Source organism: Vicugna pacos, chromosome 6, assembly GCF_048564905.1.
Source record: "Vicugna pacos chromosome 6, VicPac4, whole genome shotgun sequence".
Taxonomy (NCBI): domain Eukaryota; kingdom Metazoa; phylum Chordata; class Mammalia; order Artiodactyla; family Camelidae; genus Vicugna; species Vicugna pacos.
This window is the reverse complement of record NC_132992.1, coordinates 60,091,638-60,107,451: the sequence shown is the minus strand read 5'-3', so window position 1 is coordinate 60,107,451 and position 15,814 is coordinate 60,091,638. Positions and strand designations below refer to the sequence as shown.

Here is a 15,814-nt window from a genome sequence, read left to right as displayed (position 1 = left end):
TTTTAAGTTTTTTGCTTGAGTTTGCTTTTTTCTGTAAATGCCCTTTCTTCCTATTAAGGGCACCTGAAACCTAGCTTTCTCCTGAGAGCCTTATTTTCCTCACAGCCTCTGGAGGGGTAGGGGTTGATAATGTACTTCCAGGCCAATGTTCCTCCTTAACATCTTCTATCTTGAAGTTTAAGTCACTGTCTCTACCTTCCTTTATTTGGCATCTTGCCCTTACTTAACTCTTCAGTCTTGTCTCTTCTATTTAAACCCTGACATTTTATGTTTTAGCCATACTGAACAACTTGAAGTTTCCGAATGTGCCCTATTTATCTTTAGACCTTCACTCATGCTGCTGCCTTTGAGTGTATTGAACTTCAACCCAATTTTACGTCTTAATTTGTCAAGGCTGAACCTACTTATCATCTTCTCTTGAGAGCCTTGTTTTATCCCCCAAACTTGGGGTAGATGCTCCTCCTATGAACACTCTTAGCCAATAGGCTTAACTTTGTTACAGACTTTATCACATCCTATTGTCAGTTATCCACAAGTCTATAAGCCAAGGGTCTATAAAGGCTTTGGCCCTGAGTCCACAAGCTAAGAATGGTGGTTGCATTTTTAAAGTGTTGGAAAAAATAAATACATTAGAAGGTACAACAAAGGCCATACATAGCCCACAAAGCCTAAAATATTTTCTATTGGACCTTTTATAGAAAACATCTGCCAATTCCTGAGATAAACTCTTTGAGAGCAGGGTGTGTGTCCTATTTAACATTGTATTCCCAGCACTCAGCATTTAGAACATAGCAGGCACTAAATAAATAATGTAAATTGAATTGAATGTTTATTATTTTCTACCAACCTTAAAGACATGCTCACATCTTTCTCAATAATAGTATTACTAGGGTGGTACATGGGGTAAGAGGGTTTTACGGTGGAGTTGGACCTAAATGAATGAAATGCCAGTTAGGAGACTCAAAATTAGAATTAAGGGAAATCCAAAGCAAGAACCAGGAGGCATTAATTCGGAAGATGAAGTATAAACAGAATGGGGAAGCAAGTAGCAAAGTCAGGCTGCTAGAGTCAAGAGTAGGACAAGGTCAGGTGGATAATGTGTGTCCAAACTCTCTCTGGACAAGTGAGAACTTAGCTCACTGGCTGGACCTGAGGTGAGGGCTGGGCCCATGGCGGAAATGGAACTCAAGCAGAGTTGCTCTAAAAAGGAGATTTCCGGATAGAGTTGTGCGGAGAATTATTTGGTCCAATTCTGCAGAGCAAGAAAGATAATCCTGTTCTGAAGAGTAAAGATACTGTTTGATTTCTGGGTGACCGTGTTACATTGGACCATCAGTCTAGGCTATGGTGGGAGTGAACTTTGAAGTCTTACATAGGAATCCTTCACCTGTACTCAAAAGTCAGGTGATGTTGGAATCTATGAAAGTACAACATCTCACTGAAAGTTAGTTGGTGGTACCTAGGTTGGAAAGAAAGTGGCATAGAGGGTTTTTTGGGTTTTTTTTTAATCACCACCAGGATAGTATCTTTTTAGGATGACTATACAGGTTAGATATAAAAATTCAGAATAATAATGTTTCAGGAACATTCCTATATGAGAATAGTAAAAGCTGCTGTAAACCATGTTCAAGGTTTTTATGATAAGTAAGCATCATTATTAGAGCCTTTGTAATTTTATGCTGTACAATGAATCTTCACAATAGTCCTATTTTTAAACCTATTTTTTAAAATAAGAGGACTGAAATAGTTTAACATAATTAAAGTGACAGTTAAAATAGCATATCTACTGAGTACTTACTGTGTGTTAGTCATTAATCTAAGAGATTTATATTATACTTTCACTTCAACTTCACGTTACCATTGTATTATGCTGCCTCTGGTTTGTGGCAGGGCTAGAAGTGACAGGTCTTCCTGCCTGTGCAGCCTCTGCTCTTGACCACCACAAGGCTGCCATGGCTGGCCAGGACGACATAAACTTCTGTAAGGCTTCTAGGAAGGCTGATACCTTATCCTCCCAGCACTCGGCACTTATCCTCTTCAGCCTCAGCTCATGATCCTTTTCCTCACTCTGTTCCAGCGACAGAGGATTTCTAGTTTTGTTTTTTAACTTGCCATGCTCTTTCCACCACTTAGGTCCTTCACACCTTTGGTGGGATTTTCTTTCCCTAGGCAATGCCTGCTCATATCTCACATGTTACCTTAAATATTACTTCCCACAACATTTTGAATTTATCTTTCATAGCTCCCTATGAGCTCTTCTGCTGATTTATTCAGATAAACCCCTTGATTTCTTACCTCCATGCCTTTGTGCATATTGTTCTTCTCAAGTTGGAATGCGTACTTCCCACTGCATTGCAGAAGATCCTCCCTACAATGCCTGTTGAAATTCTGTCAACCCTTCATTATTCACATCAAATATTTCCTTTTGAACTTGACCAATAAAATTAAATTTTCTTTAAATTTCTTTTTAAGGTGCTTATAACAACATTCTGCCTTATTCTGTAGCTTTTTAATGTCATATTCCTCTCTGAGTAAAAGAATGCCTATTTTAATATTGATCAATTCAAAATTATTTCTATAGTAAATTTACTCACCTTTCTTCAGTATTGTCTAGAGCAAGTGTTTGAATAGGCACCTTCAGTCTGATACCTTTAAAATTATGACTGTCTATGTTTCCACTCACATTATATGCCATAAACATTAAGTCTTCTTATTTGCTTTTTCCTCTCTCATTTATGTGCTTGACAAATGTTTATTGAGATTTATTACAAGTCAAGTACTGCTTTAAGCATTGTGGATATAGCAGAGAACAAAACAGGCCAAAAAATTCCTATCCTCATGGAGCTTGTACTCCAGTAAGAGTTGCGGATAAGTGCCAAGAGTAAACATACAACAGGGGAAGAGTGATGGGAATGCTTCAGGTTGGGGAGGGTAGTAGGGGTTGTTGCTGTTTTAGCTAAGTCAGGCAGAAAAGCATCACTAAGAACATATAATTTGAATAAATTCCTTAAAGAAATGAGATGACCGATGAAGATAAATGGAGGAGGAATATTCCAGAAAGGGCCCTAAGGTGAGTGTGCTAGATATATTCAAGGAACAGTGAGGAGACCAGAGAGCTGGAATGAAGCAAACAAAGGGAAGGGTGGTAGGAGCTGTGGCCAGAGAGACAGCAGGGAGACTAGATTATATAGAGTCTGGTGGGCCATTGTAAGAATTGGCTTTTACTCTGAAGGAGATGAGAAGCCAAGGTAGGGTTTTGAACAGAAAAGTGATTTTGGACATATTTTTAAAGGAGTGGGCTGCTATGTGGAGAACAGACTGAGGGTAGTAAGAGGGTAAACACAGGGAGAACTGTTAGGAGGCATTTCCGCACCCCCCCTCCCAGTAATGCAGATAAGAGACGATGGTGTCTTGAACCGCTGGTAGTGATGCAGGTGGCAAAAACTGGTCAGACTGGACATATTCTGAAGGTAGAACCAATAGAATTTGATGACAGATTGTATATGGAGTATGAATAAATAAGGGGAGTTGAAAATGACTAAGGATTTTGGCTTAAGTTATTAGAACGGATATGCCATTTAGAGGGGTGGAGAAGGATATAGGAGGTGAAGGTTCAGTGGAGGGGAAAGTCTGAGTTAGGACAGGAGATGTCTATGGTTCTGGGTATTTGTTAGGGAAAGCAGAGAACCTTTAGGAGTAATAGTGGGTAAAAGGTAATTAAAGTTATAAGACAATGAGATTAGAGAATGAATGCAGATAGAAATGAGAAGAGATCTCAGACTAACTTGGGGCAATCCATGTTTTAGATGCTAGGAGAGGGTGAAAAAAACAGAAAACTAAAGAGGTGCAGCAGAAGGATTGGAGAAAAACTAAGAGACAGTGGTGTCCTAAAAGCCAAGTAAATAGTTACTTGTTTGTTTAATTAATTGAAGTATTGTCAGTTAATTGTGTCTATTTCTGGTATACAGGATAATGTCCCAGTCATGCATGTACATACATATATTCATTTTCATTAAAAGTTATTAAAAGATATGGAATATAGTTCCCTGTGCTATGCAGAAGAAACTCATTTTTTAAATCTATTTTTGTATATAGTGGTTAACATTTTGCAAATCTCATTGGTTTTAATAGTGTCAGATCATTAGAGCCAATCTAGTCAGCTGACTCTAAAATTTCCAGGAGTACTGAGTAGCCAAAACAATTAAATTATTCTTTAAATGGGAACTGTTTAGTTCAATTTGGTAGTAAGATGATTCATGATCCAGGTAGGTAAATAAAAATGAATTATTCCACTTAAACATACCTTGAAAGAACATATTTGGTTACCAGAAAGGTTTAATCTTTCCAGTTGTTCATTGGGATCAAGACATCGACCTTTAATTTAAAAAAACAAGATGAGAAAAAAATTAAATTTCTTGTTTTACCTCCTGTTCATATCCTGTCATATTCCTGAGTTGTATACGGCCATCTTTTCTTGCACATAAAGAAGACTAACAGTAACATTGTATAGTTAGTAACTACTGAGTAATTGATAATATTTTATATACTATAATTAGAAATGCTTTGAAAGATATCATACAAAAAGTCTTAAAGAAATCTAAGGCTGTACTTTTCAAACTGGCAAAGAATTACCGTAGCATTATCTCCTATCCCAAATGAAATTGTACATACCAATGCTGTTTATTTGATTTCCAGCAAGGTTGAGATCACGTAGATTCTTCAAAGTTTGCAAGCCCTAAAAATTTAGACAATATAATTTAGAAGAAATCATCAAAATCTATATTTATAAATAATATGAGGAATCTGGTTAGTTTTCTGGGTGTTCCGAGCACAGGGTGCTGTGCACTTCACAAGCATAGTAGTAAGGGGTTGCCTCAATGAAGCTGTTTTTGTTTCTCTGGAACCTGGAGAGAATTACTGAAGGAGGAGAGAACAGAGAGGAGAGCATAGAGGAAAAGAGGAGGAGGAGTAAGAGTACATCACACAGAGTGTGTTTATAATCTTAGGCAAGGTACATACAAAACTTCCCCAAACCTCTTTTTTTTTTTTTTTAAACTTCAAGGAAGAAATAACACCTTACCTCTCAGACTGGGTGGGAAGAGAAAAGCAAATGATGTTACAAAGTTTTCTACACATTAAAATATGCTACATCCATGTTAGTTCTTCTTAACAATAATTAAACTAGTCATGAATATTTCTTAGCCATTGTGGTCAAACTCCACAGGAGTAACTGACTTTACATATAAATCATTGAAATTATCTCACCTTAATATTTTTAAATTATTATTTTAAAAATATTTTATTGAGATACAGTTGATTTACAATATTATATTAGTTTCAGGTATACAACATAGTGATTCAAAAATTTTATAGATTACTGTGCATTTATAGTTATAATAAAGTATTGGCTATATTCCCTGTGCTGTAAAATATGTCCTTACAGCTTATTTTATACATAGTAGTTTGCACCTCTTGTTTATTTTTAATTGAAATATAACCGAATTACAATACTGTTAGCAAAATGTTTCCTTACCTCAATATTTTCAATTGTATTATGGTTCAGCCAAAGAACCTCCAATCTGAATAATTTCTCTAAATTTTCTATTTTGGAAATTTTATTGTAATATAAATACAATTTTTCTAAATTTCTGCATTCTTGAAGACCTCCAATTTTCTGCAAAAAAAAAAGAGGAGACTAAATAGTATTAACTTATGTTCTGCCATTAATTTTTTCAATAAAGTGGATTTTAAGTACATTTTATTTTAAAAATCATATTTTCGGAGTAGATTGCAAAATCAAGACCCAGTATAATGAACTAAAATTCTTTAAAGAAAAAAAAATATAATCCCTCCACCTGAGTACAAAAATTTTCAATTTTCATATTTTCTTTAAATTTTAATCAATTCTATACTTATTTTTATATGGTTATAATACTAATACTTGTATAATTTTGTGAGATTTTTTAAACATAAGGCCATCTAAAATGTTTTCATAATCTTTCAAATTGTGATATTAAATAATCACAAAATATTTCATGAAATTTATAATAATTTTCTTCAAAATAACCCTATGTGTAACATATTTACATTTCAAATTTTTGACTACTATAAGTAATACTGCAACAAATAACTTTTTGCATACAGTTGTTTTCTGCTATTGAATTACCTCTCTAGGATAAAATCTTAGACTAGAGATTTCTGAGTCAAAAGGGATGTACCTTTTTTTGGCTCTTGATACATTTTGCAATATTTCTTTTCAATACAGATGTTATAATTTTCACATAACCGATACTGTCAAAGTGAAGCAATTTCACTACTAAGTAATACTGGGTATTATTTGATCTGATTTGATTACTAAATAGTAGAATGTGTCTATGTTTTGGTTTCTTATTTCTATTTTATCCTTTGTATAAATCTGTTTTTATATTTTGTCCATTTGTCTGTTTTGCTTTTCTTTTACTGGGTAAAAGTGTTTTTGCAGTTCATCATGTATGAATTCATCTGTTTTGATCCATGTCTCATGCATATATTTCAATGAATTATTTTTCCAAAGCCAAAGAACTCAGTGTAAATACTTCATGTAAAGTTATGTTTAGACTTACCTCTATACAGCATTCAGCAATCCAGAGTTCTTTAAGCCATAAACAAGTTTCTAGTCCTGAAATTTCTTTTATGTCTTGAGCAACAATTGTGAGACTTGTTAAATTAGGAAATAGTGATAATCCAACTATACGAGGATACCCTGAGAAAAACATTTCCAGTTTTGAAGTATCTGATCCTTCTTGTCCAACCATCTCATAAGATAAACCATTGCATAAACACTGTTTTCAAAAAAGAAACTGGGTTATTATCTATTTAAAGTAATCAGAAGTTATTTTTGCCATTAGAAATTACAAACTCTCAGTTGCACTGAAGCCATTTTTGACTCTCACAAGAAGAAAAGTTGTACCATATATAAGATTATTCTCTATTTCCAAAGGTCATGGGTAGAAAAAAATCTAGGAAAGCTCCAGAAAGAAGTGTAAAAATGTTCCATTTAATATTCGTACAAATGTAGTTGAAAGAAATTTGGCTTTGACTCACCAGTTCTTTAACTATTTCTTCTTGGTTTAGGTTTTCACATTCAATCATCTTTCATTAAAAATAAAGGTTACAATAATATATCTGTTAAGGAAAATGAAAAGTTGAAATAAAGTAAATACTAGAATTATGCCTTGTCATTGAAAGGGACCTAAAAGCTACTTAGGTGGAACCACTCACTTATGGCTTAAAATTTTCCAACAGTACATTACCAAGTATATTTGGACCTGAAGACAGACATACTATTCCATCTCTGAAGGTTTCTGTTGGAAAGTTATTTTTCTTCTGAATTTAATTCTGTCTCTCCATAACTCCTCCCTCTTCATTGTCATTCTACTTCTTGGGTTCAAATAAAACAAGTATAATTTTTCTTCTACACTATAAGCTTTTAATACTTGAAGAATATAATCATCTCTTGTCTACCCCTTTACCTTGCTCCTAGTTCATGTCTTTTAATTCTCTCACTAGAGATCCCTGTTTCCATCCCTTGAACCAGCTCCAGGTTATTCTTCCTGTTATACTGTGGTGTCCAAAACTGAACACAGTTCTCTGAATGTAGTTAGTAGAGAAAAGAATTCTCAGGGCTTACAGACATACAGGCATGGTAATAAATGTTTATTAAAATGAATTAGCCAAATTATTCATTTTAGATATGAACTATTTAATACTTAAATTACTTCAATAAAATTTAACCTGATTTTTCATAATTTTTAATGTATCAATATATTATTCCATACACACACTATTTAAAAAATACAGGAATCTTGCTTTAATATGAGGACATGACAAAGCAAGATGGAGAAATCATGTATGTTTGTTTATTGTGATCCCACTTTTTAGAATAACAACTCCCTCACAGATATGTGTGTGCATATGTGTGTGTATAGATATAGATAAAGATATGGATATGTGAATGTGTGTATGACTATGTACATATAAGGAGAAAATATGTTAGGATACATACTAAGTTGTTAACATGAGTTACCTTGGATATAGGTGAAAACTTATGATTATGATAGGCACGAGAGATTGGATGGGGATGGATCTGGGAAAAATGGGGAAAACAAACCCTATACTTAAAAAATGCTTAGTATTGTAAAATATGAATATATAACCATTTACTTATTCATTCTACTGCTCTAGTAGACATTTGGACTGTCTCCAGTTTGGAGCCAAACAGTGGTCCCCTGGTTATTTTTATCATGCAGGACATAAGTACACATTTCTTTTGGGTTTATACCTACGAGCGGAATAAGAAAGAAATGATTGTTGTATACAATGTGGATGATTCTCACAAACACAAGGTTGTTCAAAGGAAAACACACAGACAATGAATACATACTGCATGACTCCATTCATATAAAGTTCGAAAACTAATCTATGGTATTAAAAGTCAGGATAGTGATTACCTTTCAGGGCTAAGTGACTAGGAGGAGGCAAAAGAGGGATTCGGGAGTGCTGATGAAGATATATTTTTTGATCTAGTTGCTTGTTAAAGAAATGCATTCACCTTGCAAGATAAAATTAGATATCTAAGATTTGTGTGATTTCTATAAATATGTTATACTTAAATGAAAATTTACTTAATGTTTTAAAAATACTTACATGCTCACTTTTATTCATTTATGCAAAATCATATACATATGCAGGTGTACATATTAATTAACATTTTAAGGAAAAAAGATGGCGACTTGAGTCCATGTATTTATCTACCTTCTCTCCCCAAACATCACTAGAATGACTAGGGAACTAGGAAAATAAGAAAGGGATGTGTGGCTGTGCTAGGGAAGGAGTGCAGATGGCCAGAGATGTTGAGAGAAGTCTTTTGAATGAAGATGAAGCAGGTGGCATCAGACAGAGAAAAGCCCATCACTAGTACAAACCAGCCCAAAATTCAACGTACCAGAGGAAGAAGTTTTACAAAAGTCTCCTTAAAAAACTCCCAACCTCAGAGCAGCAGTGATTGGGAAGAAAGTGGCTGTGGGCCATCCACAGGGACCAAGTGAAAGGATTTTGAGATTTATATCTGGGTACTGCACACAGCCTGTACTTATACTCAGGCTTTGTAAACTGGGGACATTGCCCACTCTGCTGAGGAAGGACCTCCGGCTAGCATCACAAAGAAAAATACAGCCAGAAAATTATCGAAATACACTGGAATCTCTGTTCATTACAGTCATTCATTCATTTATGTATTGAGGGCCTAACATCCCCAGTTAAAGAATGACCGGTAGGGGAGAAAAGAGAAGACCTCTCTGATAAAGTGGCCTCTGGGCAAAGAACTGCAGGAAATGATGGAGTATGAGCTACGAGGAATCTGAGAGGAAAGCATCCAAGCAGGGGGGAGAGCAAATGCAAAAAAAAAAATGTGTGAAAGTATACTTGGCATGTTTGTAGAATACCAAGGAAAATGATGTAGCTGGAGCACAGTGGAGGAAATGGAGAATAATAGGATGTGAGGTCAGAGAGGTACTGTGGGGTCGGATCACGTGCTAGCTTGTAGGCTCTTAGGAGGATTCTGGATTTCATCATAAGATGGAAAGCCATATGAGGATTTTTGAATGGGAGAGTAACAAGAGCTGTCTTAAGTTTTGAAAAGGATTGCCCTACCTACTCTGTTGAAATAAACTGTAGGGGTTGGGAGCAGAAGCAAGGAGATCAGTCAAGCGGCAGTTGTAATAACGTGAGAGAGGGTGGTGGCTGGAGTGAGGATGGTGGGAAGTGGTTAGATGAGGGATCTATACTGAAGGTAGTACTGATTATTCCTTCCCTGCTTCCAATTGGCAACTGTCTCTTTACCCCATTCTTGGACAACTCCCAGATATTACAGCATAGGAGTGGCCAGGAAAGGGAGCATTTAGTAAAGAACAACCTGAAGGAATTTAGGTACTCCATTGGGGGCCTGTACAGAGAAGCAGGTTTCCCTCCTTTGGTTTACTCAGATGGCACCCCAGGTAAAGGAGGGCTGTGTAGCACCTCTTCTCATGAGAAGAGAAGCCCTTACATTCTGGTTTAATGTCTGTGAGCATCAAAGGAAAGCCTGCCCACCATCTCACAAGGGACCAAGCCTGACTTCAGCACCCTCAAAGTCACCAAAAGGCTATCCCAAGTTTTCTAGTCTATGTCCAAGATATCTATTCCAGAAGAAATTAACTGCTTCCTTCATCATTCACTAAATTACCATATATACTTGAGACTAATTTCAATTTTCTAATCTGTGCTTTCTTTTAGCTCTATCTTTCCCTACGGTATTATCTTGTATTAATTTACTGTGATTTATATTGTAAATTCCCACCTCATTTTCCTTTTTGGAAATTTCCTGGTATTCTTTCACATTTATTTTCTAAATAAGATGTAATTATTTTGCATTTGGTTTTTTAAATTAATTTGGGATTTTGACTGAGATTTGATTGTAAAGATTAATTTGGGGAGAATTTCATCTTTACAGTATTGAGTCTTCCTCAAGAACAAGCTATAGCTGTCCATTTATTCAAGAAGACTACTTTTTCTTGATAGAGAAATATGCATATTTGGGATGCTAACCTTTCTCTCACTTCACCTTATCTTCCCTTCACCAATGCCCTCAGTTAGGAAAAAACTTGTAATTCAGGAGTTTATTAGCAAAACAAAGTATAACTTAAAACTCCTAAATTCTATAATTTGCATAACTATACCTGAATTATGAGGTTGTGCATAACTGCATCTGAATTATGGACCTTCCTGGTACTTGCAAGCCTTGGTATGCTTTCTCTACTCATAAGTGGACCCTCCCAGCATAAGCTCCTGATTCCATCAAGAGATGAGAGTCCTGATGCCCAGCTTGTACCCACTCCTGTGCACTTTGGGAAAGCTCTTTTCAGGGCCTTCTCATCTAAGAGAGTGCAGGTCTTCTCTAGTTCCTCCAGGAAACCAGTACAGGATACAAGTCTGGGAGTCACAGCATCAGGACTATTCTAAACTTCCACCAATCTTTTCAAGTTTTCTTTCTCTCTCTCCCTCTCTCTCCTCTCTCTCCCCCCTTCCCTGTCTCTTTCTCAGCAGATGATCTTGCCCCCATCTTCACAGAGAACAGTGATGCCATCAGATATACACTCCTTAAATTCCCTTACCTTTTAAAATATACAGTTGACCCTTGAACAACATGGGTTTAAACTGCACAGTTTCACTTATATGCGGATATTTTTCAATAGTAAATACTACAGTACTGCAGGGTCTGTGGCTGGTTGAATCTGAAGATGCAGAAGAACCAAGGGTAGGAGGACTGACTATAAGTTTTAGCTCCTTGTTGCTCAAGGGTTAACTGTATTTCTTTTCCCTTCCTGACTCCTGTCATAGTAAAAGTATTCTTTCTCTTGTCCAAAATGAAGCCTCTTCAGTGTCTGTTAGAACATGGGTCTGTCAAATTTTTCTCCTTTTCATTTATTCGAATCTTTCCTTCTCTAGGGTCTCTTTTCTCTCCATTATATGAATGCTAGGGTGCTACTATCTTAAAAAAAAAAAGTTACCCTATCCTCCTGTATTCTATAAATAGCTGATTTTAGATCCCTTTACAGAAGAACTTCTAGACAGAATTCATTAGCACCATATTAGCAGTAGTAAACATTAGCAAAGATAGGCAGTCATCAGCAACACTTCAATACCTCTACTCTATTCTCAACTCACTGCAATCTCAGCGGGGACACCTTAGGCCAATGCAGCTTCTTTTTTCAGGTCAACAATAATCTAATTGCCAAAGACACTGGTCACATTTCAGCTCTCAACTTAATTTGACCTTGACATGGAATTTGACAATGCTGGTGACTTTTTTAAGTTTTCTTCTTTGGTTTGACTTTTTCTCCTTGGCTTCTCTCTACTTGTTATTTCAAACCTACTTTTCTGATCAATAGTTTCCTTCTTGGTGAAGAATTACTAGTTTTATCTTCCTCTTTTCTGTGCAACAATACAACTACCCACATGGAAAGCTCCATCTGAAGTGCTTCAAAGTCAGTATGTTAAAAACTGAACTCATTATATCTTCCAGCCAGCCTGCTTCTCCTAATGCATGTTTTCTCTTGGTAAATGACACCATCCTTGATCATCCAAGTAAGAAACTTAGGACTTAAGCTCAACCACTCTTCTACACTTTCTCTCACTTTCACTCACTTATTGATCTTTCTGTGTATAACTCTTATATGTCTATCAACTTTTTCCCCTCCCCTCCATTCCAGTCACCTCTGCCTTGGTTCAGGCTCTCATGACTTCAACTTAACAGATACCTCCCCCTATAGTTCCATTTCCTGCCAATTGATCCTCTACAGTACTGTGACAGCCATCTCCTGAAAAGTAAATCCACACTCACTACTCCCCATGGAAGGTATTCATGGTCTCCAGACTCTAACTCTGGCCTACCTCTCAAGCTCATCAACCACAAACTTCCAAAAGCACCCCTGGCCCTGGCCAAACTATAGTTCTCTGAATGGCATAGGATGTTTCTGTACTTTGGCGTATGCTGTTTCCCCTCCCTAGCTTCCCCTGGACTTTATGTCATACTCCATACACCCTTAAAATCTTAAATCAAAGGTCTTCTGTGTGAAGACTTTTACTTTCTCTGGTAGTAGTATAATTATTCTTTTCCTTATGACTCTAATTAAGGCCTGCATATGCCCTATGTACAGCACCTGTCCCACTGCATTGTGATGCTTCTAGTTCTTTCTCCCTTACCAGGTTACATGTTCACTGAAGGGAGGGACAACGAATCCATTACAGCACCTGGCATGTGCTTGTTATTGGGTAAAAGTTTATTGAATGGTTTGAATTAATTGTTATGCCACATGGTCCCATATGGTATAACTGGAAATACTTTCTGTAGATGACCAATTAGTCAGAGTATAACAACAATTAGCATATAAATGACCATGTTTCTGTCTGCCATGAGAGCTGGGGAAGATGTCATTGTGCGAAAATTAAATTTGTTCTCCACAAACTAGAAGCCTTGTATGGTTAAATCACTTCCTCCCTCGGGTTATAAAGAGATCAGAATCCATCGATTATTACTGATGGGCCAAAAAAAAACGCCCTTCCAGCTCTAGGTGAGTAGTATCAAGGTTTTCCAAGGAGCACTTGGTCTCAGTAAAGATTGCGCAGGCGGCTGTGAGCCACCCTCCCTCTCCTCCTCCTCAGCTTTGCACTGGTAGCCCTGACAGCCTCACATAAAGCCACGTCACTGCCTCTCATTTTTATCATCATCTCCACTGCACAATTACGGGGGTCTTCGGACCTCAACGTGCTTCTCTCTTGTCTTCCTCCCATAAAGGGAGGAGAGGGAAGCAAAGGCTCGCAGGCCTGCCTACAAGTACGCCCGAAGGCCGCCAGGTGACACTCACCTTATCCCAGAGAGAGGGTGGATTCCAGGGCAGTCCGAGGCAGAGCGGAGTCCACTCCCACCTCTCAATTCCCGTCTTGCAGCAGCAGGCACAACACCCTCTCTATGCCGGGGCTTGGTGTGTACACACTACGCGCTGCGGTTGCCTAGGAAACCGCTCTCCGCCTCCCACGACCTCCGGGTGGGGAGGGGGTGAAGGGAGCGGGGAAAAGGATGATCGACCCGTTTCTGGATCACGTGGCGGCAACCTCCGACCAATCAGCAGAGGTGGGGGGGTCCACCCGGAAGACCTCGCTGGTGCTCCTGGGAAATGGTGGGGAGCGTAACGCTCGCGAGTCTCTCGGTCCCTAAGCGCATCTTTTCACCTGTCTTCGCCGGATCAGAGGACGAGATGGAACCTACTCGTTGCCTCTTCCAGTCCCGGCTCTTTCCCAATGAAAATCTTTGACCTTCGGGGTCTGGAACCCCGGAGACTAGCTGGTCTTGAACCCCAAAGGCACGGCGCTGTGATGTCACAAGGCGGCCAGACCGCAGGGCAAGCCCTTATCCTCCGGAGTGCTCTCCCTCTGGTGGCCCACGACCTCCACCCTCCAGACATGTAGCTCACCGCCGCCCGAGCCTCAGCGCCAAGCGAGCCAAATGGAAGGACCGCACAGGCAAACGTAACGCCCTGGTGCCCTCTAGAGGAGGCATGGACCCTCCAAAGGTCTTCGTGTTGATCACGGACAGAGCTTTGAGAACCGTTTAAGTATTCCAAAATGTACAGGAGGGGGAAAAAAAAAACCAACAAACTTTACAAAGTAAAGTAGCATTTAAAGAGGGAAAGGGAGAAACTTTTTAAAAAGTGGGCAGAGGGGCTGAGAAATGAATGAACTTAGGCTAATCAAAGTAACTGTAGCTGTCACTTCTTTGGATCTGCGCTGTCCAACATGGAAGACACTAGACACAGCCACGTGTGGTGATTGAACCCTTGAAATGTAGTTAGTCATAATGAGATGTGCTATGAAATACACATCGTATTTTGAAGACCTTGTATGGAAAAAATAAACTATTTTTGTATTGATTACATGTTGAAATGATGTTTTTGATATAATGGGTTAAATAAAAATGTACTATAAAAACGATTGTTTCCCTTTACTTTGTAAAAGCGGAGATTAGAAAATTTTAAATTACATGTGTGACTTCTATCATGTTTATGTTGGACAGAGCTACTACAGTTTTTGAGTTTTCAGTTGATTTGCATAGAACATGTATGATATTCACTTCGTGCAAAACAGGGTCTGTAGTGTCCTTTTCTGTCACTAGATGGCCGCCTCATTCAGTAGTCTATAGTTTAAAACTGTTTTCTCAGGAAAAATACAGCTGAAGATTTTTAAATATATTTTCATTTCAAATAGTTTTTCAGTAATACCGACTGTTTGTAAACATACATAAATATACAGAAAAATATAATTTTCCCTCTACAATTTTTATTTCACAAAGATTTCAGTTTCTGTCATTAATTAATTAAAAATTAATTAAAATATTTATGGTTTAGGGTTTTAAAAATAATACCAGAGAAATCTGGTTCATATTTGTACTTTTGTTATTATTTTCTCTGATAATCTAGTTGAACAAGATGACCTGTCTGGGTAAATTTTCATCTTACACCAGATAATGATAGTTTAGAAATCAAAACTTTTAGATTAAGAAAATGGATCAGAAATTAATTAGGTGAATTATCTACATTAAGCTCCTCATTTTGGAGGATGCAGCTCTTTTGGATAAAAGATCTACTTTGATATTGTTAGAAATCTGTTGACTTTCCTAGTCAGTAAGACTGGGTGAGAGCTAATACATAGTTTTCTTTGTATTATATAAACAAATCATTTTAAGAATGTTATTTCTAGGTAAAGCTCAAGGCCTTGGTCAGTAACTGAGTCAGAGTTCTTGTATAGCTCTTGACTGATAACCATTGGTGAGTTACTAAACTAAAACCTTTGTCCTGAGTCATTCTTAAAGGAAGAATTGCCTGTTGTTAGCATATTCCAGGTGTTATTTGGAGCAGAAGCTGATTATAGTTAAAACCAAAGGAAAAATACAGAATCAGTGACCATTCTTGTTAATCTCCTTTTCTCATTTTAAAGCTTCTTTGTGATATGGTTTTATGTGTCTATACAAGAAACAATAGAAATTAAAGCCACTAAAAGTCAAGCAAAGTAAATAAACATTCTAAGTGAATGAGACCTTATTTCATTCATGTCTCTTTTCATACTCCTAGACAAAGGCATGTGCAGTGCAGACTGGTGCCTGCGAGGCCCTGCAGCCTCCAAACTTCCAGCCCTCAGGCATCTGCCTGCTCCTTTTTGGAAGATGAACTCCTGATGGGTGTTT

The 15,814-nt window shown here is 37.4% G+C and overlaps 1 protein-coding gene across 3 annotated transcripts in view; it reads right to left on the bottom strand.

The window, feature by feature from the left end:
* The window catches only part of LRRC9 (leucine rich repeat containing 9), a 104,605-nt gene extending 90,681 nt beyond the window's left edge, over positions 1-13,924 (bottom strand). For all 3 annotated transcript variants that reach the window (XM_072963151.1, XM_072963152.1, XM_031679105.2), the window contains exons 1-6: positions 13,443-13,924; positions 7,084-7,164; positions 6,603-6,821; positions 5,534-5,674; positions 4,672-4,735; positions 4,304-4,374 (exon numbers count right to left, since the gene is read on the bottom strand). In XM_072963151.1, coding sequence (XP_072819252.1) covers positions 4,304-4,374; positions 4,672-4,735; positions 5,534-5,674; positions 6,603-6,821; positions 7,084-7,131 — 543 coding nt within the window. In that variant the 5' untranslated portion in view covers positions 7,132-7,164; positions 13,443-13,924. The remainder of the gene's footprint in view (positions 1-4,303; positions 4,375-4,671; positions 4,736-5,533; positions 5,675-6,602; positions 6,822-7,083; positions 7,165-13,442) is intronic.
* Between the last annotated feature and the right edge of the window lie 1,890 nt (positions 13,925-15,814).